General features: G+C 38.1%; 1 protein-coding gene across 1 annotated transcript in view; it reads left to right on the top strand.

Annotated features, from left to right (window-relative positions):
- LOC115216782 (protein tyrosine phosphatase domain-containing protein 1) overlaps positions 1 to 27,656 on the top strand; it is a 68,413-nt gene that overhangs the window by 33,345 nt on the left and 7,412 nt on the right. The window contains exons 6-11 of the mRNA XM_029786353.2: positions 2,419 to 2,440; positions 2,829 to 2,935; positions 6,955 to 7,042; positions 11,828 to 11,917; positions 13,290 to 13,389; positions 24,447 to 25,016. Of these exons, the coding sequence (XP_029642213.1) occupies positions 2,419 to 2,440; positions 2,829 to 2,935; positions 6,955 to 7,042; positions 11,828 to 11,917; positions 13,290 to 13,389; positions 24,447 to 25,016 (977 nt within the window). The remainder of the gene's footprint in view (positions 1 to 2,418; positions 2,441 to 2,828; positions 2,936 to 6,954; positions 7,043 to 11,827; positions 11,918 to 13,289; positions 13,390 to 24,446; positions 25,017 to 27,656) is intronic.

Here is a 27,656-nt window from a genome sequence, read left to right as displayed (position 1 = left end):
AACTCTCTAAAAATGCTTATATAGTTATTTCCCTTACAAACCCGAGCAACGCCAGGCGATACTGCTAGTTGTATTTAAAAAAGAAAGTTCTGTTACATGAGAAACAATCAAATGATACTTTGTTATAATTGATATTTTTATATTTCTTTACTACCCACAAGGGCCTAAACACATAGGGGACAAACAAGGACAGACAAATGGATTAAATCGATTACATCGACCCAGTGCATAACTGGTACTTAATTTATTGACCCCGAAAGGATGAAATTATTGATCCACCAGGTGTAAAATTCTTCTGGCTTTCAAGCAGAGAGACATTCAATATCATTTTTAATCTCTTCACAATTAATAAACTGTTTTCCTCCTAAATAATGCGGCACTGATCTGAAACGATTATAATCAGATGAAGCAAGATAGAAAAGTGAAGACCATGAGGCAAAACTTCCATATTTAGTGCCATAATCTTTTCCTGAATGACTTGGGCAATATGTGGTTTTGCATGTTAGAGCAACACTCTTCTATGATTGGCCAGTGATGGGTGCTTCTTCTGCAAATTTTTATGTGATCCTTCCAATTGATGACAATACTTCTTCAGATTAAGTGTTTCATTTTGGTTTAAATCTTCATGGTAGACAACACCCTTCATATGCCATTAAGCACATATCTTTTTTTTTTTCTTTTCTGTGGGGTGTAGTCCTGATTTGGAGATGAATCCTCCGTTTTCAGTGGAAGATCCTAAAACCAAGGTGCCATGTAAAAAGCATTAGTGCGGGTGCTGGTATCACATAAAAAGCACTCAGTACACTCTGTGAAGTGGTTGGCATTAAGAAGGGCATCCAGCCGTGGAAACCAAGCTAAAACAGACTATGGTACCTGGTGCAGCCCCTGGTCTGGCCAGTTCCTTTCAAGCCGTCCAACCCATGCCAGCATGGAAAGCAGACGGTAAATGATGATGATGATGATGCCAACCATTATAGTTTCCATTGAATATGATTTTAGAGAGATTATAGATTTGGAGGCGCAATGTCCCAGTGGTTAGGGCAGCAGACTCCTGGTTGGAGGATCGCAGTTTCAATTCCCAGACCGAGCATTGTGTGTGTTTATTGAGTGAAAACACCTAAAGCTCCACGAGGGTCCAGCAGGGGATGGTGGCGACCCCTGTTGTACTCTTTCGCCCCAACTTTCTCTCACTATCCCTTCCTGTTTCTTGAGTAATGCTGCAATGGACTGGTGTCCCGTCCAGCTGGGAGGAATACATACGCCACAGGCTTGAAAAGGGCACATAAAAAAAATTGATTATAGAAAACCCACTTTTCCTCACTTTTTGTCATTATTTTTATAATTTTACACAGGAATATAAAACAGATATAATATTTAGGACAGATATGGCTAATTTGAATGCTAAAGGGTTAAGCTGAGAAACAGTCAGGGGCTATGGAACCCACTGGCCAAGTTTAAGCACTTTTGCTACTTCATAAAGGTGTTTTATGATGCAACTGTAACTTGAATTGAACTTTTTGATACTTCTGGTGCAGTTTGTTTTGAATTTTCCTCAGCTGCAGTTTTCAGTGGCTCAATATTGACAGAACTTGATTATCCAGATCGAAGGGAATTTGCTTATAAACTAATGCTTTAATTTGGGGTTTGATAACCTTCAGAGAGCATTGCATTTAGTCTGTTTATTTTGAGACTCTTGAAGAAATTCTAGTATGAGAAAGTATGTCATTAAATGGCGGTGCCCCAGCATGGCCACAGCTCGTGAGCTGAAACTAGATAAAATAAAATAAAATAAAATTTACTATACAGGACGTTCAGAGTTCCTTAAACAATGAAATTAATACTAGAGAACTAAGAATAGAGCTGTTTGTGATATATATTTTCTGGACTTCAATTTTTGTACTCATCTGACTGCTATTACACACTCTACATACTTAAGCCTTCATACTTCTTGCATATCTTAATATATGGCTAACAATCCATAATCCAGTTTATGCTATTGTCTTGATTGGAATGCCTATGTTTAGTCCACTGCAAGACAAAAACCTCAGCAAGTTCTTTCTATCAACCATAGTCTGGTATGGGGGCTGTGAATTTGAACTTGGGATCATACTCATATGATGAGCCTATTCTGCCACATTGGCTTGATGTGACTTGGCAGAGGGATGCAGTTTTTGTTTTTTTTTTACCTATACCCATACGGTGACGGAGAAGGCTCATCAAACCAGTGTGATCTCAAGCTCAAATTCATAGCCTCCACATCAGACTGTGGTTGGAGGATAGAACATGCAGGGGCCTTTGTCCTACAGTGGACTAAACATAGGTAATCCACTCCAATCCAATCCAATCCAGTTTTTACTTTGATCGACATTTTGTATATTTGTGATTTAGTTTCAACATTGCATTTCTGTTTTATTTCAGTTTATTTCTACAATTTTGCCTGGTAAGTTGTAAGAATTATATTTAATTAATATATAATTATATCTAATTGATATATAATTATATTTCACTGATATATAATTATATTTCACTGATTTATGATTGTATTTAACTGATATTTAATTGCATTTTACTGATATATAAATATATTTAGCTGATACTTAATAATCTTTAACTAGCATAATTCTATTTAACTTATTTATAATAAGTTAAACATAATTAACTGTTATGTAATTATATTTGAAGACAAGCAGTCATTCTGAAGCAATATGGCTTTTCAATATGTTGATCAAAGCAATAATGGCAAATAAATATAACAATATAGTTAGAATATTAAATAAATTTCTAAATGAAGTCAGTGTGATGTGCATCATGTTTTGATATTTTTATAGTCAAGATTATGGCACTTTGTCAAAAAGTAGGCTGTTGGATATGGTTCGAGTAATGCAGTTTGCTCTTACACAAGGGAAAGTGGCCATCCATTGTCATGCTGGTTTAGGTAAGTCTTCTATGTCTGTTTTTCATTTTTGGATTTGGTTTGCAAGATTCTTTATATGAGTTCTTGTGTTGAAGCATATTCTGTTGTGTCTGGGGAGAGTCATTTTCTTTTTGTGCCTTATAATGTAACACAGTCACCGGTAAAATTTCCACTTATTTCTTATTTTTATTTTCCTAAAATTTTCATTGCGTCTTGCAACCTTTTCAGTAGTCTTGACTCTGTCTGTCATTTACACTGCATTCCCTTTTGATTGTTTGTGCACATGTGTGTGGGTCAATGTGTATGTGCATGCATGTACGTATGTATGTATGTGTGTATGTATGTATATGTGTGTGTGTGTGCATATGTATAAATGTATGTATGTGCATCTGTATGTGTTATTGTTTTATATTATTGTTTATTTTGATTCTTCTGGTGGAGATTAAATGCCTCAATCTCCTTCTACACTGTTTCTGTCAAAGACCCCCATCTATCTAGCTACATAGATAAATAAGTAAACACATGGAATTAATTAGAAACAGCAAGGCCACTGTCATCATCATCATCATTTAACATCCAATTTTCTAGGCTTGCATGGGTCAGACAGAATTTGTTGAAGCAATCTTTCTACAGCTGGATGCCCCTCCTGTCACAAACCTTCACCTGTTTCCAAGCAACATAATATTTCCCCATGACCAGACATCTTTGTCATGGAAAAATAGAAATGAACATCTCTTATATGATACAGTTCTATATTTAAGAGATGAGGAACTTTGTACATTATTTGATGGATATTTATCCTCATCCTGTTTGTTGTTAACACAAAGTTTCGGCTTCAGGTGACTTGGGGAAATTTCAAACCTGGGTTCTCATTCCTAGGGTATTTTTTGATGTTATTATTATTATTATTATTATTCAGGTCACTGCCTGGAATCGAACTCAGAATCTTGGGGGTTAGTAACCCACGTTCTTAACCACTATGTCATATGACCATGGAGTGAATTTTTAGGGCTTATAAATCTAATATTTTCCTATCCTTTCTTAATACCGGTTCCTATATGCTACTCCTATCTGCACTCGGTCTGCTTAGGAGGTTGTTGTGTCCTAGTATATAGGCTGCTCCTTTTAGCCTTCATATTTTCCAGTGGTCTTCTCTGTCTATTATTTTAACTTCATCCCACAGGGGGAGGTGGTCTCCATTTTTCCATACCTGATCAGCTATACCCGACTTATCAATATCTCCCTGTGTCACAGCTTTGCGATGTTCCTCTACCCATATTTTGAGGGGATGCTATGTTTTGCCTTTGTATAACCTACCACAGCTGCATGGGATGGAGTACACGCAGTCTTTGGTCATATTCTCTTCTATTGGTGGTTTTACCTGAATGAGATATTTATGAAGTGTTGTATTATTCTTGAATACTGTCCTGATGTCCTATGGGCTGCATATCTTTTGTATCTTTTCGGAGAGGCCTTTCACATAGGGTAGACAGACTGTGGACAGTTTATTGGTTTCATCCTCTTTTTTCTTCATAATTGGAGTGGAGAGTATGTTTTGGGGTAGTTGTTGCTTAGTAGATTGTTATTGAGCTTGATCATTTCTTTGTGGTGGGTATCTACTTATATTCTTTGCTCGATGTTTTAGGCACTGAGCAATTCCTCTCTTCCCACCATCGCTACAGTGAGATGATTGAAATATTCGGTGATGTGAGATACATCCTAGTCACTTGCATAGTCAATCAGGTTATTCAGGAGGGTATCATACCCAAAGACTGGTATAGTAGTTTTATAGTTAGCTGCTACAGGGGTAAAAGTGATGCCTTAGATAGAAACAACTACAGAGGTACCAAACTGCTGGACCTAGTCATGAAATTTACAGAGAGAGTTATAGCTCTATAGATGAGATGCAGTTTGGTTTTGTTCCTGGGAGAAGTACCACTGATGCCATCTTCATAGTGAGACAGTTGCAAGGAAAGTATTTGGCCAAAAGTAAGCCATTGTACTTAGCCTTTGCCGACCTGGAGAGAGCTTTTAACAGGGTTCCCCACTCTCTTATTTGTTGGTCTCTAAGGAAGCTAGGAATAGAGAAGTGGTTAGTTAAAACAGTTCAAGCCAAATACAGCGATGCTGTCAATAAGCTGAGAGTTGGCCTTGAATTTAACATATAAGTTGGAGTACACCAGGGATCAGTTCTTAGTCCACTCTTATTCATCATAGTTCTCCAGGCCATAACAGATAAATTCAAAACTGGATGCCCATGGGAACTACTATATGCTGATGATCTTGCTCTTTTTACAGAATCTGAAGCAGAATTGGAGAAGAACTTCTAGATTTGGAAGCAAAACTTGGAATCAAAGGGCCTTAAAGTTAACTTTGCTAAGACTAAAGTTGTTATTTGCAACTCTCCCTTCTTCTCTTATTTTCCCTCTGACTAGGTAACCAAGTATCTTCTTTACATCAGCACACTTGTTTCTGGCCTTTTTCTTATACCTCTCTCTCTATGGGTAACCATGTACCTCCTCTATAGCAAGACACCTATTTCTGCTTTTCTATTTCTCTGTTATACTCTAACCTTTTATCATTTGATACTGGATCACCTCATCTACTGCCTCCTCTGTTGTGGCAAAACACCTGCTTCTGTCTCTTTGTCTTTTTGTCACACTCTAACCTTTCATCCTCTGACACAAGTTCCCCTCTCATAATTTCTTGTGAGTTACTTGGTTACCCTGCCAGTGCTGGTGCCACATTAAAAGCATCTAGTCTACACTAATGTGGTTGGCGTTTGGAAGGGCATCCAGCTGTAAAAATCATGCCAAAACTAACCTCGTCTGTTCTAGTGCCACATAAAAAGCACTGAGTCCACTCTGCAGAGTGGTTAGTGTTAGGAAGGGCATCCAGCTGTAAAATCCCTGCAAAACGGACACAGTAGCCAGGTTTTTCTGCCTGGCTGCCTCCTGTCAACCATCCTATCCATGTATGCATGGCATGGAAGAAGGACGATAAATGATGATATAATATATATATATTTATTTATTTATTTATTTGTGTTGCAAGATTCCTGATGTGAAACCATGTGTTGAAACAGATATTGTATTTTAGGATGGTCATTTTTTTATATCGCCAAATAAACAACACAAGCACTATTTGTTTTTCACTCATTTATTATTGTTCTTATTCTAACTCGTCCGTTGTCTGGAAATCTTTCATTACACATCTGTGACCTTTTCAGCAATACTTTCCATCCTCGGGTGTGCTCTTGCTCCACTTAGTCCTTTCTCACATATATAGTGCATGTGTTTATTTGGCAAAGCAAAAACATGACCATCCCGAAATACAATATATATACATACATACATATATATAAATAGGGATAAGATCATTAATTTAAAATAAAATAACGATTTTATCAAGTAGCCAGCATGGAAAAAATAACCTTCAGAGGTAATAACTATTAAAATTATAAATTAGGGTGTCTACGAGATACCACCATGCTGAAAATAGCAGCCATGATCTAACCATATCTCACATGAATTAAACGGCGGGCATTTTGAACTGGCCATGATGCATACATGCATATGTGGGTATATGTTCATATATGTAATTTATGTTTCTTTTCTGTGTGTATTCTACTGACGAGGTAAAGCATTCCTAAATGCAAAGTCAGAAACCCGGGATCTAGAATTATCCAGTAATCTTTTACTAGCTTCATCTTGTCTCTTTGTTTTCTCTCTGTGTTTGCGATATGGACAATTAAGGTGGTTTTAGAGTCAGATCATGGCTGCTATTTTCAGCATGGTGGTATCTCGTAGATACCCTAATTTATAATTTTACATACATATATATATATATATATATACACACACACACACACATATATATATATATATTATATATATATATAATATATATATATATATATATATATATATATATATTTATACATATATGCACACACACGCATTTATACATTCATTCACTCATTTCAGAATTGTATTTCATGCAACATATTAAATATGTGTCTTCTTTCACCTAATATTTAGGCAGAACTGGGCTGCTTATCTGTTGTTATCTTGTGTTTACATACAGAATGTCAGCAAACAAAGCCATTACTTATTTGCGGAAAAAAAGGTGAGCTAAACATAATTCTTTTGACCTCCAGACAGACAGACAGATAGATAGACTATGTGTATGAAACAGCCAGACAGTGTGTGTGTGTGTGAGAGAGAGAATGCATATGTGTGTGTGAGAGAGAATGCATATGTGTGTGATGGTATTAACTTGGTATTAACAAGGTGGCAAGCTGGCAGAAACGTTAGCATGCCGGGCGAAATGCGTAGCCGTATTTTGTCTGCCATTACGTTCTGAGTTCAAATTTCGCTGAGGTCGACTTTGCCTTTCATCCTTTCGGGGTCGATAAATTAAGTACCGGTCACACACTGGGGTCGATGTAACTGACTTAATCCGTTTGTCTATCCTTGTTTGTCCCCTCTGTGGGTAGTAAAGAAATAGGTATTAACCATTTTGCTGCAGAAATCAGATATATTCACTCAAAATTCCATTAGCCTTAGCTGTTGAGTTCAATTTTATATCCCAGTCTATCTTTTGTTAAGAAATGTCATGTTTGGAACTGTTTTCTGTTGAGATATGTCAAGTTTATTGAGGCAATATGACTTGCAGAAAATCCCAATTCTATTTTTTGGTAGATACTTAACATCATTACTGGAATAAGCATGAAATTTAATTTTGTAGTTAAAGAGTTAAAGTGGTGCTGAAGCTTGTAGAAAACATTGATTTTTGGTTTACAAGGTGTAATAGCTGTCAAGCTAGCATTCTGGACTACATTGTGGTGTCTCTGTTCTAGTTAGTCTGACCTGTTTATGGTTGAATGTTTTGTAGTAGTGATAACTGGTCAGTGGTACCAAAGCAAACTTCTTAACAACACAACCGTGTCCGAGAGAGAGAGGTTTGGTAGTACAAACAAGGGGAATAGAACTCTAAAATTAATATATATATAGAGTGCAATGGGTAAATTGTTGCCATTTTATATTTTTTATTTCACAAATGTGCATTGTTTGTTTTTGATTTTGTCAAATACACAGTATAGTAGGGTCAGTTGGGCACTGTCTGTGAGAAAAACAGTACCATGACACAATTCACCCTGATATGGTGTACTGCTTGGCATTACTGCTGGAAGCTCCAATATGAAGATTTCAGAGTGTTTGGGTGTCAATCTGAGGACAGTGCAGAGGATTCAGAAAGAGTTGGATGAGTCTAATGGTGATTATGAAGGTACAGCAGATTACTCTGATTGGTCTGATAAGGAAAGGACTCCTGAATTTGTTGGTGAGATCTAGGTCATGATTGACAATGATCCCTCCAAGTCAATCAGGAACATGGGAGTGTCTGAGTTTCTTATCAGGCAGGTAGCGCATAAAGACATTCAGTATTCCTCATACAAGATGAGAAAGGGCCAATTTTTATCCCAAGCTATCAAGGACAAGAGGAAAGACTGTGCTATGAAGCTTTCGAACAAACTCAAGCACGCACTCCAACCAAAGATGCTGTGGGGTTTTTTTGCAGATGAGAAAAATTTCTGCCAGGATTAGATGGTGAACACACAGAACAACCGTTGGTTGGCTGTGTCCCAAAACATGTACTGAGAGAGATAAAAATCAAGCATCCAGTCAACATCACGGTGTTTGGAGTGATCACTAGTGATGGCGACATTATGCCTCCTTTCATATTCCCAGACGATATCACACTCAACACAGAGGCCTACATCAAGTGCCTGGAGGTGGCAGTGCTGCTCTGGGTGTAGCAGGTGGCTACTGGAAGACCCTATGTCTGGCAACAGGACTCTACACCCTGTCACACAAGTAGAAGAACCCAGTCATGGCTGTCAGATAATTTCTGCAACCACGTCATCTGGCTACCTAACTTCCCAGACTGAAACCGCCTAGATGATTATGTGTGGAGCACAGTTGAGCGAGAAACCAACGGCAAGGATTATGGCAGCATTCACCAATTTAAACAAAGAGACCATCCAGAAGAGTTGCAGGAGTTTTATTTGTGTTTGAACATGTACACATAATTGTGTGTGTATGTATGTGTGTGTGTGTGTGTGTGTGTGTGTGTGTTTGTATGTATGTATGTAATGTATGTATGTATGTATTAATTAGTAAACAATAATATGAAATGTCGGAGTCAGCAGTTGTAACGATAAAAATTTGTTGTTATAATGGCATGTCATAGGCTGTGAAAGATGTACAATGCATGAAGTTTTAAGGAAATATATATTTACCATTACATTACAATACCTTGCCTCGATGGGCAGGTTATGATAAAAATCGTAAAGCATGCGAAGTAAAGTTTGTGTTTGTGTTCTCTACATTGTTTAGTAGTAATTACAGAGAGAGATAGAACGATGTTGTAAGAGAACAAAATTAGAGCTAGTGAGAGTTGTAGGGTTGTGGGACATGGTCTCACAGTTGCTGACAATAAACTTCATTTCTCCCTCTGACCAAGGTTCTAGCTGGTCAGCCAGACTTCGTTCTCACTGAGCTGTCACTGAAGTGACTAACTGTCTTTTTGCTTGGAGTTTATGCTTTTATAACTTTCCAGAAGGATAGCCATATCCTTGAGACCAATAGATTTAGTTGGTGGTCTTGTTATCTTAATTCTGGCTTTTAGTGAAATAGAAGAGGTTAGAAAGGTCAAGTGGTGAAGACATTATTTCGGTCTAGCTAAAGGCAATCTGGCAAATGTAAAACTGCTGTCAGAGAAAAACCATTGTTCCACCACGGAGAAAAGTTCTGTTGAAGTGTTGATTTAAATTTGGCTATGGTGGATCGAATCCACTTCATGCTTGCAAGATTCACTACATGTATATATGATGGACTGTCACATTGAAGACAACGTAAGACATTGAAGACAAAAATAAAAACAACCAAGCAATCAGCAACACACTCGCATTACTATTATACTATTCACCAATGTATACAATTCATTCACTTCACCCAGTGGCTCCTTATATGAATCCTTAGGCTACCAAAAGCAATACAGTTATACATATATGTGTGTATGTGTGTATATATATATATATATATATATATATATATATAAAATTAAATAAGGGTAGAAATTGATATTAATCAATTAAAACCAGTGGCCTAGCATATTTTTTTTTAAATCCGACGATTAAAACTTCGAAGTTTTAATAATAATTCAATCCGAAGTTTATTTTTAAACTTTGGTTTTTGCTGAATTTTTTCTTGAGAACACATTCTTCATGGTAAATGGTGACTTTGACATCTATATCTAGCATACAGGCTGTCCGCTATTAGTGGTCATTCCTCTAAATTTTGTATATATATATATAATTTTCAAGGAAAGATCCGCAGAAATAGTTACCAGGGTAGCCAAATGTCACATAATCACTTTTAAGATATTAGTAACCATACGTATATGGGTAATAATTCCAAGAAGAAATGTGTTTTGGAGGATATAAGAGAAATGGAAAATGGAGACAAATGCACTAAATGTTATTTAAATTATTTATGTTTCAGTGGGTACATTAAAATTAATCCGGGAGTAAAAATAAGGTGGAATAATGTATCAATCTCATCAGGGTAGAGATTATAAACAGTTGTAAGAAATTATAATGTATAAAAACAAAAGGTAGATAGAGAATGCTAGTAATTTTAAAAATACTATTAGGAAATTTGATGCCATGAATTGAGAGAGGAAGAGAAGGAAAAAAGAAAATTAAATGAGAAAAGGAGGATCAAGTAAATAGAAAAGTGAATGACAAATGGATAGAAATGATAAAGGAAAGAATGGGATGTGTGGATTGAAAAGAATAGAGTGAAAATTACAGATATTATTAGGCAAAACAGAGCAAGTATTATTTGAAATAACTGAAAGTGAATTTTTTCCAATGTAAACACCTGTTAACACATTCTTTATAGGTATTGATAAGTGTGTGTTTGGAAAAAACAGTTGTTCATCCATACAAAGAGGGCACAAAGATTTACCCTTATCATAAGAGAACGATCTTGACAAAATTCTCCAGCCTAAATTAAATTGTTTATTACAGTCTTTGGGATACCATATTAGTTTGCTAAAACCTGTAGTATTACATTTATCTGTAATTTTCCCACAATTATTTTCAGTCTACACATCCCATTCTTTCCTTTATCATCAAATTACCATTTATTTCAAAGTTTGCAAAATTCTTTGAATGGTAAAACTTTCAATAATGATGATGACCTGAAATTGCACATGCTTCAGTTTTGGGCTGATAAGGACCAGAAGTTCTATGAGTGCAGAATCATGAAGTTGTAAGAAAGATGGCAAAAGGTCATCAAACAAAATGGAAAATTGATTAAAGTTCATTCTTTGTATGGAAAAAAATTTCTTTTATTTCACACTAAAAGACTAAAATTACTTTCTTGCCAACCCAATATATATAGTCTAATCCTCTGTATCACCTCACCTATATCTCCCCTCTCCACTGTGTCTTGAGAGGATGTCCTGACACACACACACCACTATCATTTCCATTCTCTCCATTTCTATCTTTCTGTCTAAGTCTTTCCCTTCTCCAACTGGGATATCCTTGTATCTCTTCAACAGCAAGATACCTCTCTCTATCCCTCTATTATTATTCTTTTAACCTCTCATCAACTGGCACAAAATCACCTCCCTCAATACTACTCACCCCCCACCTCCAGTTGAGGGAACTTTGTCTTGTGTTGCAAGTTACATGGTGACCCCACTGGTTCCACAAAAAAAGCACCCAATGTGTATATGGACATGTATATTTGTGTGTACATTTGTATATGAAGCAATATTAATACAAACATTAAAAGTTTTCATTAATAATTTTTTTTTTTTTTGTTTCAATAATTTCAGACCTAAATCCATCCAAACACGAAAGCAGATGCTTTGTGTGAGAGAATTCGTAGAATTTCTGAAAAAACTTTGGATCGTATTTCCTTATTCGTGAGTTTCCATTTTCCTGTCTCCTGTATTTTTGTCAATATTCTAATTAGCCAAGGTGTGCTATCTTAAAACGAAATTTGAGAGAAATTTTACTATTGTTTCTACCATATCAAATGACCACATAGAGACTCCCTCTATAGCTTGACAGATACATGAGGCTGGACTTAAAAGTTCATAAGCTGACTATGAAGTAATGATGCTAGAGCTGTGAAATCTTGCGTGCATTAATTTCAACTTTTCTTATTAAGAACTGCATTGTTTCTTTTCCAGGTAAACTGACATCTGACTGTTCAAAGACTCCAATAGTAACTAGTAGTAACTTCTCTTGAAAATGGACAAAATTTGGTGCCATGGTGTTATCCAGTACCTGTAGAAAAAGGGTTTGGTCCCCAAGGATATTCATGCTGACATGGTTTGCTACATTAGGGAATGATACTCCTACTTTATCAACTAGGCAGAAGTGGGCAGCTGAATTTCAGAGGGTAACAGAAAGTCTTGAAGATGACCCAAAGTCTGGGTCATCTTACAGTTCTGATTACACTGTGTAACAAATATGTGCATCTCTTATGATGAGCAGGAGTATTGGGGGAACACCATAGCCATGCATTGAAAGGAATTCTTTGTAGTTTGAATAAATGTAACAAAAGAAAAGTTTGAAGGAAATATTAATCATTTTTCATACTTTCTAGGAGTAAACAAATAGGAAATAACAGTTGCTACCCAAGGACAAAAACCATATGTGAGAAATGGTTAATATTTCCTTTAAACTTTACTTTCATTACATTTAATCAAACATCAAAGAATTCTTCTCAACACATGGCTATGATGCTCCCCAACTACTCCTGCTCATGATCAGAGATGCATACATTGTCAGTCACTAAGGGACATGTTCAAGTGGTTAAGGTCAAGCAACGGACAAACAGAGTTGTGGTATTGAGCAGAATGTTTGCTAAATTGACATTTCTGCTTCAGCAAGTCAGTGCTGAATTTGTCTGAAATGTATTGGAAAAATATTGGTCAGTTTCAAAACATTGATGTCCAAGTAACAAAAACAAAGTTTGAAGCGAATAGTAGTCATTTCCTTTATTTTCTAGATAGAATCAAATAGGAAATAACACTTACTGACCAAAGGCTAAAAAAAAAAAAAGATAAAAATTTTGTTAGTATTATTAATGGTGAGCATGAGGGAAATATTAGGCATTATTACCAGGAGATTAACTCAAGCAAATTTTAGTCCTAGTTTTTGGTGAAGTTACTGTGCAAATAATAAAGGCACACAATGAATGGTTTATGCAATATAGAGTTACATGCTAATGTTGTCTGTGATTATTTCCATAGAAAGATAGTCGTTTTTTTATATTTTCATATTTAGACCAGATATTTCGTGCGAATTCACTTTACAGCAATACATGAACCGACAGCGGAAATTACTGCATGGATACGAACTGAGAATTTTGAAACATATCCCACAGGTAAGACTTATTCTTTTGCTACAATACAGTGAGGGCTTTAGAGTTTTAGGTGTGAAAAGAGAAACAGTAAAATGGTATGACTGATCTTGGTTATGAGTGCTGCATCAGCATTGCCCAAACAGTTCATCCAATACAGGGCCCCCATGTCACATATCCTCTATAGAAATCTGGCTCACAACACATAACCATATTGCAATGCAATTATTTTGCCTCCACCAGCTCACAGCTGTTTAATATCATTCCAAAACAAATCAAAGAAGAAAAAAATCCCCAAACTTTCAAACAATATCTGGACAAATTTCTGTAAGGGATGCTGGACAAGCCATCTATACTTGGATACATTCCAGTCAATGACAACTCCCTACTTGAATGGGCTATGATAGCACAAAACTTGACTTAAAAATGATAAGCGGTGCTATTAAGTTAAATATGGCCTGAGTTAATTTTGGCCAAAACATATCTAAGTTTATATTTTCATTCCCAATTGAAGAATGAGAGAATGAAAGATTCCCCAATTTATATAAAATTGTTAATAAATGTATTATTGCAGATAATTAAAGAAATCTTAGTTTGTAGACACTGCAGTCCAATAAGCTAAAAATGAAGTAACTGCCAGGATTTTTGTTGTTGTCGAGTCTTATGTTAGCCTTGATAGTGCAGACTTTTGATCAAAGGCGTTCTGACACATTCTATCCTGTCATGATTTCAGACATAGTGTATCTAGGACCAGTGGTGGCTCATGTATAGGAACTGCTAAGCTGCAGCACCTCCTATTTCCACTTGATATTATCGATAACATTCTGTATAATGATTCCTTTTGTTATTTAATTCTTTCTTCATACTTGTACATTATATAATCTTTCATGCTTTCTAGGAGTAAACAAATAGGAAATAACAGTTGCTACCCAAGGACAAAAACCATGTGTGAGAAATGGTTAATATTTCCTTTAAACTTTGCTTTCACTACATTTACTCAAACATCAAAGACATGGCTCTGATGCTCCCCCACTACTCCTGCTCATGATCAGAGATGCACATATTGTCAGCCACTAAGGGACATGTTCAAGTGGTTATGGTCAAGCAATGGACAAGCAAGGTTGTGGCATTGAGCAGAATGTTTGCTATAATGACATTACTGCTTCAGCAAGTCAGTGCTGAATTTGTATGAAATGTATTGGAAAAATATTGGTCAGTTTCAAAACATTGATGTCCAGATCACAAAAACAAAGTTTGAAGGGAATAGTAGCCATCCTCTAGTTTATTAAAAAAAACACAAAACTCCTTGTATAAGAACTGTGTGCTTCACAGTTCCAGCAACGCTGTGTTTGGCTGTTGTGTGCATGCTCACATGTCCGAGATAGGAAGCTTCACATTAGGGAGAGAGAGCACTGCGTGATTGATGGTACCAAGTGAAAGGTAGTGTTTCTTTTTGACTCTGCATGTGTTGTGCTTAAAAACTTGTTTATATTCTTGAATGTGATAAAGCGTAGAATTAGATTATTATCCTGCTTCTAGCTTCAGTGTTACTGCCAGGATTTGAAAAATAGGGTACATTTCCCCGACTTATTTTGTGATTTAGTGAGAATTTTTTTAAAAACTAGGGGGAATTTACTGCGGGGTTCAGTGAACAAATTAAACGCAATACTTGGCTGTGGCTACAACACGACCTGATTGAGTTTATGTATAAATTTTCTTTTTATATGTTTGTTTCTTTTTACACAAAATTAAAACAACGGCTAAAAGTTTTCTGAAACAGCACCCCAACTAATTGTATCTACAAGCTGCCACTGTCTAGGACTATGCTATCAAGTTATGACTTTTTTTTTTCTTAATTAAGATGGAGAGTACAGTTTGTGAGATATTTGGCTGCTGTTTCTAGCAGTTTGAACGACTGCATGCAAGTATTATGAGCTCTTACAAAGCCTAGATGTCACATGTTTATTGGTGTAGAAATTGTGTTTATATTCATACTTTTGTCAAGATGATTGTCTATGTAAATGAGGTAAAAAGGCTACAACTGGAGACCAAAGCAAAACTATGGTCACAATCCACTGGAAGTTAGCCTCTATTATCAATCTTTTATCATTATTTACTCTATTAATATAAATCTATATATTATATGATGGACTCTCCCGTCAAAGCCAATGTATGAGCATTCAACTTTTGCCGGATGATTTGCACAAATGATTTGTTTATAGTGCTCACTCTCTCCATCAAATCAACATTGTTTGAGCAGGCGCACCATGCATCTGGTGTTGAAGTGATCGCAGAGCAATGTGAGATGAAGTGTTTTACTCAAAAACACAATACACCACTCTGTTTAGAAATTGAAATCACAATCTAGTGATTGTGAGTACAACACCGTTACCACTATGCCATGTATAATATTGATAATGATAATAAGATTATTGTAAATAGTGCTCAGGTGCACTACAACTCATCAGAAAAGTCCTTAGTTACATTCTTATTGAATCTTGTCATTGCTTTTTTTTTTGTGGGGCACTGGAATTTGTTTGTTTCTCTTCTTGTTTCTAATTGCTAACATGTGTGTGTGTAGTATTTTACATGTCACTGCGCCAGTGACACATAAGAAGCACCCATGACACTGGTACATAAAACAAATCCACTGCTCTCTGTGGAGGAGTGGTTGGCGTTAGGAAGAACATCCAATCATAGAAACAAAGCCAAAACAAGCTGGATCCCAGTGCAGCTCTCCAGCTTACCAACGCCAGTCAGATTGTCTTACCCATGCTAGCATAGAAAACAGATACTAAATGATGATGATGATATATATATATATCAGGATGAGTAAAAAGTAAGCAACGTTTTGAACCATGAAGAATTTGTACCAGATTTTTGCAGAGTTTTGAATTTTTTGAAACATTTTTTGCAATCGTCTGATAATACAGACATAAACTTGCCCAAATGCATCAATAAATTAACATTGATGTTTTTTGCACCGTTGTTACAATCGTCTTAAATGGAAATGGCAAAACGCAATATTTGAAGAATTCTGCTATTCAACTTCAAAAAAGGACTTAAAGCAGCTGAAACTGCTCACAATATCAATGAAACGTTTGGTGAGAAAATGACCAGTGAGTGGTCAATTAAAAATTTCATAGTGGAGACCTGGGCCTTGAAGATTGTGAGCATAGTGGACATCCATCTGTCATCATTGAGAAAGATCCATATAAAACCACTTGAGAACTGGCAAAAGAACTTCAAGTTAGCCAGAAAATTGTCTTAAACTATTTACATATGATCAGAAAATCAAATAAGCTTGACAAATGGGTACCACACAATTTGAATGAAAATCAGAAAATGTACCGATATGAAATTTGCTCATCACTTCTCTGTAACCAGACCGATCCATTTCTCGACCATATTGTAACTTGTGAGGAAAAGTGGATTCTGTACAATAATAAAAAACGTTCTTTGCAGTTGTTGGACCAAAATGAAGCACCAAAAACCTTCCCTGAACCCAAGCTCTTCAAACAGAAGGTTATGGTGACTGTTTGGTGGTATACTGCTGGACTCATCCACTATCTTAATACTAAAACTCTAGAGATGTTTGTATGCACCTGAAATATCTCAGAAATAGTATATTTTATCTTTATTTTTTTTTGCATATTTATTTTCATACTTACCTTCGGTAGTGCAATTCAAATTTTTGTGATATTTGAAACTCTATTTATTAATGAAAACGATTAAACGCAATTTTTGTTTGTTATTTCTTGATGGGAAAAAAAAAAAACATGGCTTCCATGACGTCAACACACATACAGAATACACACATAATGAATGTCATGGTGTATCAATCACAAATACATGTCCGCTATCTGTGACATATACACACACATAGTCTTCGCACTCTCTAAGAAAAAACCATTGACTTTTTGACATACACAATATTTCAACTTTATTCCTAGATGCCGTAGCCCAACATATACCATTTTGGAATCAGGCCGACTCTACGAGTAAATCAAAAACATTCCGGACTAAATCAGGACCCGCAATCCTGAATTTTGGATTCCCAAGTTTTCATTACTGTGATTGTTTTCAGTGAACATTTTTGTACGATAACAATTTTTACTAGCTGGACTCGTGAAAACTGCACAAAAAGCATAAAAAATGTAAGCATCTATAAATTGTGGCTTCATTTAATAACTATCAAATAATTTTGGGCATAACTACAGATGTATATATACCCCTCCAACTTTGTTGCCTCATAAATTCCATAAATAATCACTTAGATCCTGTTGACTGAGTATATGTTAAGATTTGTTGGAAAAAGTTTTTCTGAGTGGCTAGGGAGAGGAGTTTTGGAAAATTCACATGAGCTGACATTTTCCGCCTCATAACTTTCTGGAAAATTGGTATTTTTTAATGAAATTTTGTATAAATAGTTTTCAAACAGCATAGAATAACTGTCACAGTGGCTTTATCATATATCGGCCAAAACGAAAAGTTTTCCAGCATTTCCTCTCTGAAAATAGCTTCAGTCTCTTTATCATTCTCTATTCATTCCTTTCGTTCACTCAATTTATCTTTCTAAATATCTTTCTCTCTTACCCCTCCCTCCTCTCTGTCTCCTGCGTTTAATGCAGTATATTTCTCTTACCTCTCAGCACTATCAATGTTCTCTCTCTCTCTCTCACTCCCTCTTACTCCCTGTTCTTTGCCGCTTTGCCTCTTACTTCAACTATACTTCTGCTTAACAAGTTTCATTTCTCTCTTTTTACCTCTTCCTTTCACCTAAGTGTGATACATACCACTGGTATATACATACATACATAACCACATAGGTATTAGCATATTAATTTAACAATTTTTATAACTTGGAAATAAATTTGTAAATAATCAAAATAAATTGCGAAATACACCAAAAGTCACCCATAAAATAGAAATTATTATTTGTATGAAAAATAAGGACCTACGTACATCAAATTGTTTTTAAATTAAGCGGCGGCAGAAGAATTAACGTTGAACTTATAAAAGATAGGCTTAAATATTAATATAATACTTAAATGCAGCGATCTAATTTCAGTTCTTCTGTACTTTATTGTTGCCTATCACATATGGCAACAGTATAAAAATGATAAACATTGCCCTTTTCAAGCCTAGCCAGGATCATGGGCCCAGTTTCCCAGTTTCTGTGGCATATGTGTCCCCCCCCCTCCCAACTGGACGGGATGCCAGTCCATCGCAGCGTTACTCAAGAAACAGAAAGAGAGAGTGAGAGAAAGTTGTGGCGAAACAGTACAACAGGGTCGCCACCACCCCCTGCCAGAGCCTCGTGGAGCTTTTAGGTGTTTTCGCTCAATAAACACACACAACGCCCGGTCTGGGAATCGAAACCGCAATCCTCCGACCACAAGTCCACTGCCCTAAGCACTGGGCCATTGATGGCAACAGTATATATCTCGTAAAAATAAATCTCTGTCAACAGAGGACCAGATTGCAATCAAAAGAGCCAAGGCTGCAGCAAAGAAGAGAAAGTCCCATGCAAGTGAAAACCCGGATCAAACGGCAGCCAGGATAGCTTTCAATGCTGAGAATATGCAAATGCTTGGGGACTCTCAAACTCCTGAACAAGGAGAGCATCAAATGCTCTTGCCAATAGGAGAAAAAGGGCGTTAGAAACACCTGAATAAACTGAATCTAGGAGAGCATCCAATGTAGCCAACATGAGAAGAGTAAGGCATTCAGAATCAGTAGAGCAATCAGAAACCAGGAGAGCTTCCAATGAGGAGCCAGTCTAAAGGCTCTTCGATAGGTCAGCTTTTAAGCTATTCTAGAAATGTTTTTAATTGATTTCAAAAATGCAAGTTGTTTGTACTGTGAGTATTTATATTTTAGCTTTCTTTAAACAGTCAATATTTTAATGTTTTTCTAATTATTTTCAAATGAATGGCAATCTTTTGTTTGTCATCTGGAGTTTGTTAATTTCTGTAAAAAAATTTTATTTATTTACTTTTATTTTAAAGTGAAAGAGAGGAGAAAGTAAAAGATGTACGTACATGTACATGAAATGGATGTGTGTGTGAAAGAGAGAGAGTGAGTGAATGGGTGTGTTGTCATGTATATGTACATAGGCCATAACCCGTGACCCCTACCTGGGACGTAGTCGGTCCACCTGTGCATACCTTCCTTCTTGTGACACTTGTGAAGACCTGTTGAGGCAAGTGAAAATCAAACAAAATCAAAATAGATGAACATCAATGGAATTTGTATCCTTGTGGTACCAGTGCCGGTGGCACACAAGAAAACCATCCGAACGTGGCCGTAGCCAGTACCGCACCGACTGGCCTCCATGCTGTGGGCACGTAACAATCACCATCCAGTCGTGGCCGATCGCCAGCCTAATCAGGCTCCTGTGTCGGTGGCACATAAAAACACCATCCGAGCGTGGCCGTTCGCCAGCCTCGTCTGGCACCTGTGTCGGTGGCACATAAAAGCACCATCCGAGCGTGGTCGTCTGCTAGCCTTGTCTGGCACCTGTGTCGGTGGCACATAAAAACACCATCCGAGCGTGGCCGTTCGCCAGTCTCGTCTGGCACCTGTGTCGGTGGCACATAAAAGTACCATCCGAGCGTGGTCGTCTGCTAGCCTTGTCTGGCACCTGTGTCGGTGGCACATAAAAACACCATCCGAGCGTGGCCGTTCGCCAGCTTCGTCTGGCACCTGTGTCGGTGGCACATAAAAACACCATCCGAGCGTGGCCGTTTGCCAGCCTCGTGTGGCACCTGTGTCGGTGGCACATAAAAACACCATCCGAGCGTGGTCGTCTGCTAGCCTTGTCTGGCACCTGTGTCGGTGGTGGCACATAAAAACACCATCCGAGCGTGGCCGTTCGCCAGCCTCGTCTGGCACCTGTGTCGGTGGCACATAAAAACACCATCCGAGCGTGGCCGTCTGCTAGCCTTGTCTGGCACCTGTGTCGGTGGCACATAAAAACACCATCCGAGCGTGGCCGTTCGCCAGCCTCGTCTGGCACCTGTGTCGGTGGCACATAAAAGCACCATCCGAGCGTGGTCGTCTGCTAGCCTTGTCTGGCACCTGTGTCGGTGGCACATAAAAACACCATCCGAGCGTGGCCGTTCGCCAGTCTCGTCTGGCACCTGTGTCGGTGGCACATAAAAGCACCATCCGAGCGTGGTCGTCTGCTAGCCTTGTCTGGCACCTGTGTCGGTGGCACATAAAAACACCATCCGAGCGTGGCCGTTCGCCAGCTTCGTCTGGCACCTGTGTCGGTGGCACATAAAAACACCATCCGAGCGTGGCCGTTTGCCAGCCTCGTGTGGCACCTGTGTCGGTGGCACATAAAAACACCATCCGAGCGTGGTCGTCTGCTAGCCTTGTCTGGCACCCGTGTCGGTGGCACATAAAAACACCATCCGAGCGTGGCCGTTCGCCAGCCTCGTCTGGCACCTGTGTCGGTGGCACATAAAAACACCATCCGAGCGTGGCCGTCTGCTAGCCTTGTCTGGCACCTGTGTCGGTGGCACATAAAAACACCATCCGAGCGTGGCCGTTCGCCAGCTTCGTCTGGCACCTGTGTCGGTGGCACATAAAAACACCATCCGAGCGTGGCCGTTCGCCAGTCTCGTCTGGCACCTGTGTCGGTGGCACATAAAAACACCATCCGAGCGTGGTCGTCTGCTAGCCTTGTCTGGCACCTGTGTCGGTGGCACATAAAAACACCATCCGAGCGTGGCCGTTCGCCAGCTTCGTCTGGCACCTGTGTCGGTGGCACATAAAAACACCATCCGAGCGTGGCCGTTCGCCAGCCTCGTCTGGCACCTGTGTCGGTGGCACATAAAATCACCCACTACACTCTCGGAGTGGTTGGCGTTAGGAAGGGCATCCAGCTGTAGAAACACTGCCAGATCTGACTGGCCTGGTGCAGCCTTCGGGCTCCCCAGACCCCAGTTGAACCGTCCAACCCATGCTAGCATGGAAAGCGGACGTTAAATGATGATGATGATGATGATGATCAATACATATGCGTACATTCTTTTTGTATGTACGTGTGCATGTGTGTGTAAGAGAGAGTGAGTGAGTGAATGTGTGTGTTCTCATGTATGTGTAAGTGGCACTCTCTTTCTCTCTCTCACACATACACACACACACGTCCATTTCATATACACAATAAATTGAACATTTTTACGGAAATTAATGAACAAAAGCAACTGATCCAGATGACAGTTCTGAGAGTCAAAGTGAAAGATCGCCCCAAGGGAATACCATTACAAAAATTTTTTTGAGTGTATTCAACATATCTCAGCTCCAAAGATTTGGCTGCTATTTCTAGCATGCTCTACTACCATGTAACAGCTATTTGCGATAAAGGCCCTGAAATATATATTATGTGGTAGCAGGACATGCAACAAATAGCAGCAAAACCTTTCCTTTTCTGGGGAAAGGAGCCATTTATGCATGATTTTGATGTCACATTCGTTGAAAGCATGAAAAATAACATGGAAAAGAAAAAAAGAAACCCAGAAAACAAAACAGGTAGTCTAGTAACTTCTTAAAACCTCAAAAAACTATTACTGCAGAAACATATTACCATGAAATTGCCAAAATGAATGAGAAACTGCAATTCCTCCATCCAAGACTGGTCAACAGAAGAGGACCAATCATTCTTCCTGACAATGCTTGACCACACATTTCACTAATGACGCTCCAGAAGTTGAGGGAACTTGGCTATGAAGTTCTTCCCCTCCAAACTTATTCCCCAGACCTTCATCCTACTGACCACCACTTTTTCAACTACATTGATGGTTTCCTGCAAGAGAAGGAGTTCAAAAATTAAACCAATGCTGAAAATGCATTCAAAGAGTTCATCACCTCCAGATTTTTAATAAACAAACCTGTAACTCGGCAAAAATGTGTTGATTGTAATGGTACTTACTTTGATGAATAAAATTTCCGCATTGTTTAAATATACTGTGATGAATTTCGTGTTTCAAAACGTTGCTTACTTTTCACTCGGCCTGATATATCTGGTTCACTTCCACTGTGTAGCACCTTTCTTGTGCAGGTGTCTTCTACTAAAATCCCACACAAACCAGAGCCTTATAAATGGATTTGATAGAGAGAAACTGAATGAAGCTTTACATGCACATTTCTTTCTTGACATCCCATGATAGTTGTAAACAAGTGCCACTGTCATACAAGCAGTGTCATTTGTTTCCAGTCCTCCTGAAAACATGAATAGTCATTGGGTAATATTACCTTACTTAGAAATACCAACCACTTTACTGAATGTATATAAGTGCTTTTTTCATGGCACCACCACTAGTGATTATATCCTCATAACTTGCCAGGTTGAGGACCTAAAGGAGCTCCTTTAACTAAGGAAGAATAGAAGTGAGGGTGATGATTCTTAGCAGAAAGATGAGGGATGGTAAGAGGATGGGGAAGAATAGCATGGTAGGGATTATTGAGAAAAGGGGAAGGCTAGAGTTAAAAATAAGTTGGGTTATGTTAAAGGGCTATCCAACATTATAGGAAGCAAGTATATATATATCATCATCATCATTTAGCATTCATCTTCCATGCTGGCTTGGGTTGGACAGACTGACAGGAGCTGGCAAACCAAGCTCCACTGTCTGTTGGCATGGTTATTACAACTGGGTGCCCTTCTTCATGCTAACCACTTTACAAAAGGGACTGGCTGCTTCTTGCATGGTACCAATCCCAGCAAGGTCTGTTTTGGCATGGTTTTTATGGCTTAATGGTCTTCCTAATGTGAAACACTTCACCGAGTGGACTGGGTACTTTTCACATGGCACCAGCACCAGCGAAGTCTGAGCATGCCTATGCTTTCTAAGATGAAAGGTAGCCCTGCTTAGGCCAGCTGTGACTGTCGTAAGTATTAGATCAATTAAATCAACTATCCTCACCCAGATACCCAACCCCCAGATTTTCTACTGTTTCCATCTAACCAGGTTCACTCACAAGGCATTGGTGTATGTATGTGTGTGTCTTTAAAACTAAGATGTGTCAATGGCATCCATTGAGATAATTACATTAAACAGTGATGTTCTGAATGTTGTATACAAAAAATTCTTCATTGAAATTTCTTTCCCGGTTAAAAAGAAAAAGAAAGTAGTCTGATCTTTGTTTACATAGAAGGGACAATGTTGGACATGCTTCAGTCTATTAGACCTCATCAGAATAGCATCTATGAAGACACCTTGGATCTTTTCCTTTTAAACGGCAGATGTCAACACAATTTCTAGTTAACTAAACACTTTTAAACTTCGTATACTGGTAGAATGTGTTTATAAAATATCATTTTCTCTTGGTTTTATTGAGAAAATTCTATAGTTTGTAAGATATTTCATCTGAAAATCCAAGCATTTCGGCAATTTTAACCAATCGATTACCTCCATTCAACTAAAATCATTTGCTGCGTCTAAAACTGAGACATCCTGTAACTAACCCTAAACCTCCCCACTAACCCTAATTTTTTTTTTCTTAATTGTTAAATTAATTTAATTCCATTGCTTTAGTTTTTTTTATACACGCATAACAATTAAGATAAAAAATAATTTAGGGTTAGGGGGGAGGTTTAGGGTTAGTGACAGGATGTTGTCTCAGTTTTAGATGCAACAAATGATCTTATCTCAAAAGAGAGCATAGGATTGGTTAAAATTCGAAAAATTAAACTACGTTAAACAAACAAATTACAATTTTCTCAAGAAAGCCAAGAGAAAAAAATGTTTTATTTTGACACATTCTACCAGTATACGAAGTTTAAAAGTGTTTAGTTAACTAGAAATTGTCTGCCGTTCAAAAGGAAAAGATCCGACACCTTTTATCTCAAAAAGGTGATTTTTGTCATTCAATAGAGATCAATAAAAAATATACTCAAGTTAATGTAATCAATTAAAAAACCCCTTGCAAGCAGTTCTCCTGTATGACCACAGTCCAATAATTCTAATCGGTAAAAGAATAGAATATATTCTTTTTTTTTTTTTGCCTATGTTGAGAGAAAACAAACCTTAATTTCTGTTTTAACAATTTTAATGTCTTTTTCTTCACAGATTATTTATTATGTATGTGAGCGCCTTTTAGAACTTGCACATTGTGGCAGCACTTCAGCATTGTCTATAATGAATAAAACTATCGCCATTCCTGATAGTTTTTCCGCCCATGCTACTTCTGAAGAGGAAATAGGAGACATTCCATATAGAGGTTCAACTTCAAGTGTTGATAAAGATGATGTTTTCAAAAATGACAGACCTCATGTCTTATATTCCAATACATCACAGCTTTCCGCTTGCACTAACTGTGACAATGATGCCATGGATGCAATGGAATATCATGCTATCTACCAGTCAGACGGAAGCGCTAATTCTGAGATGCATTGCAGTGATAGTAATCTGATGAAAGACTCCGGTGCCATAGCAGGTGGAAATTTCCCTGTGTCTGGTTTTTTTCCAACTGCTGAAACTTCTAAAAGCATTACCAGTAATACAAAGAATAATCTGCCGAAGGGTAGCCATCTCCATGCATTCCCTCAAGGTGACAAGAATCTCAAACTTAGAATTGCAAATGCTTTGTGTTGCACAACCTTCTCAGAGGAAGTCATCTTACAAAAAGATGCTCTAAAGGTATTTTCTTTTGCATAATTTCCTTTTGCTGTTGTTCATCATATTTTTGCCTGTTTTCATTTTCTTGCCTTCTTAAGTTAGGTGTTCATGCTGGTATATGTTCTTCCCCCCACTGCTAGCTACTGGGCCTCAGTTGCTTTGCACAAAACTATGTCAGTGGTAACATCTCGGCTTATGACTAAGTCAACAACAGTTCAGCACTTAAACTGCACACCCATTGTGCTATATGTATACATGAGTGTGTATATATACATATTAGGGGTACTGAAAAGTAATGTATTTTCAAGTAAACAGTCTGACATCATATCACAAAAGGATCCATGTCAAAGTATCGAGGACTTATCTTAGAGGGTTAATAAACCTTGGGTCACAGTATGAGATCATTTCAAGCCAATTGGGAAAGTGTATAGAGAAAGTGGGGACCTCATGAGCTGCCCTTTAGAATAAAGGTCACTTTCAGCAAGGCTAACCTTAGAAAAGATAAATTCCTTAGGTTGGGAAGCTCTACCTCATCATCCCTACTCACTTGAATACTTTGTGGAAAAAACATCCAAAAACAAGGACAATGTCAAATGGCACTCCAGACATTTTTTTCCTTCTAAAGAAACTCATGTTTTTCCTCCTATCCCAAAGAAGAATAAAAACTGGTTTCAAGATGAGAAAATGTTATTGCTAATGGTGGTGGTTACATTTTAAATGAATGAATATATTTACAGTATGCTTAATGCTAATTTGAACTCATTACATGAAACGTTGGTTTCAAATTTTGGCACAAGGTCAGCAATTTCTGGGAGTGGGTAAGTCAGTTACATCAACCCCGAAAGGGGGAAAAGCAAAGTCAACCTGGGTGGAATTTGAACTCAGTACTGGTAGTAACATAAGGTGCAGGGCTGGTCAATAGTTTGTTCATCATCTGTGGTGGTGGTAATGCTGGGGTTGCCGGCTACGTCCTCTGTGATCCTGGTCCCAGATTGGTCATCATCTTTGGCTGTGGCAATTGTACTGGCGTGAGATCTGGTTAATCTGTTAATATTGTTGTTGGATGGTACAACCTAAAAGTCTCTTTTAGTTGTTCACCTAACATAAAAAACATTTTAACAAGTACCCACAATACAAGGCAGGGTGTTCTTGCAAGGTATATAATAACTGTCCAGTAAGAGACTGAAGGAGTCATCTATGAAACTACATGACACCTGGACCTGCTATCTGCATTACCAGTAATGTACCATCCAACAGTAATAGCAAATTAACCAGATCTCAATTACCACAGCCAGAGATGATGACCAATCCAGGACCAGCATCACAGAAGACATAACCAACGACCCCAGTACCACTGCTACAGATGATGAACAAACCATTGTCATAGACACAGAGTGACCAGCCCCACACTATATGTTACCACCTGTACAATTTCCACACCTAGAGATGATGACCAATCCAGGACCAGTGACACAGAGGAGGTATCCGGCGTTCCCAGATGATGACCAATCCAGGACCAGTGACACAGAGGAGGTATCCGGCGTTCCCAGATGATGACCAATCCAGGACCAGTGACACAGAGGAGGTATCCGGCGTTCCCAGATGATGACCAAACAATTATCAACACCAATGGGATGACCAGCCATACCCACACTAACACCAGCAGCTACATCACCAGTCATCTGACCAGTAATGATAACCATGGTGATAACACCAGCAGATCATTGTGCCGTATCGGTTGCATCTGCAATGGTGTTACCAACAGCATCCCCAGAGCCTATCAGAGATATACCCGGAATGTGATTATAGCCACATCCCAAGTTTGTAAATATATTGGATCAGCCAGTACATCTCTCAAGCATCCCTTCCACAACCACCAGTCATACTTTAGAGTCCCAGGAAGACGACGGTTTGTCACATTCCTGGCCTGCCGTGTGTGGAACCTCAAAGATCAAGGGACCCCATGTGATATCAGGTGGAAAATAATAGATCATCCAGGCCCATATATTAATGGGAGTGGCTGTTACAAAATCTGCATCACAGAGAGAGTGAAAATTCTTAAGGACTATATTAAAACTGAAGCATTAAATAGTCATAAAGAAGTTTTTTTCTAAATGTGTCCACCTTAATCGCTACCTACTGGAAAATTGGATCTCCCCATTTGCTGGTTAGCTTTTTCGGGTCTGTAAGGGTTGTTTTATCCTCTGGTTCAGGGGAGACAACCCGTCCTCATTAACGTTTTTATGTTAAGACTTCTTGATTTCTGACCGTTTCGTCTTTGTATAGAGTCTGACAAGCTATCTACAAGGCTTTGACTTTATGGATACAAAACCTTTGGTAACTTTATGTCCAAAATTTAAATTCTTGTTGTAATATATGTATACACGCACACACACACACATGCCAATATGGAAAATTGACATTAAATGATGATGATGACAACTCAGCTACTTGATATTATATACAGCCAGCCAGCAGATACCATGTATATATTATACATAGCCAGTCACCAGATGCTGTATGTGTGTGTATATAAATATATATATATATATATATATATATATATATTCTCTTTTGTTTGACTGCAGTCATACGTGAGCAACATCTTAAAGGGTGTTAGTCAAAGAAATTGACCCCAGGACTTATTCTTTGTAAGCCTAG

This window comes from Octopus sinensis, linkage group LG10 (assembly GCF_006345805.1).
Source record: "Octopus sinensis linkage group LG10, ASM634580v1, whole genome shotgun sequence".
Classification (NCBI taxonomy): Eukaryota; Metazoa; Mollusca; class Cephalopoda; order Octopoda; family Octopodidae; genus Octopus; species Octopus sinensis.
The sequence above is the reverse complement of the archived record's forward strand: the minus strand, read 5'-3'. Positions and strand labels throughout refer to the sequence as shown.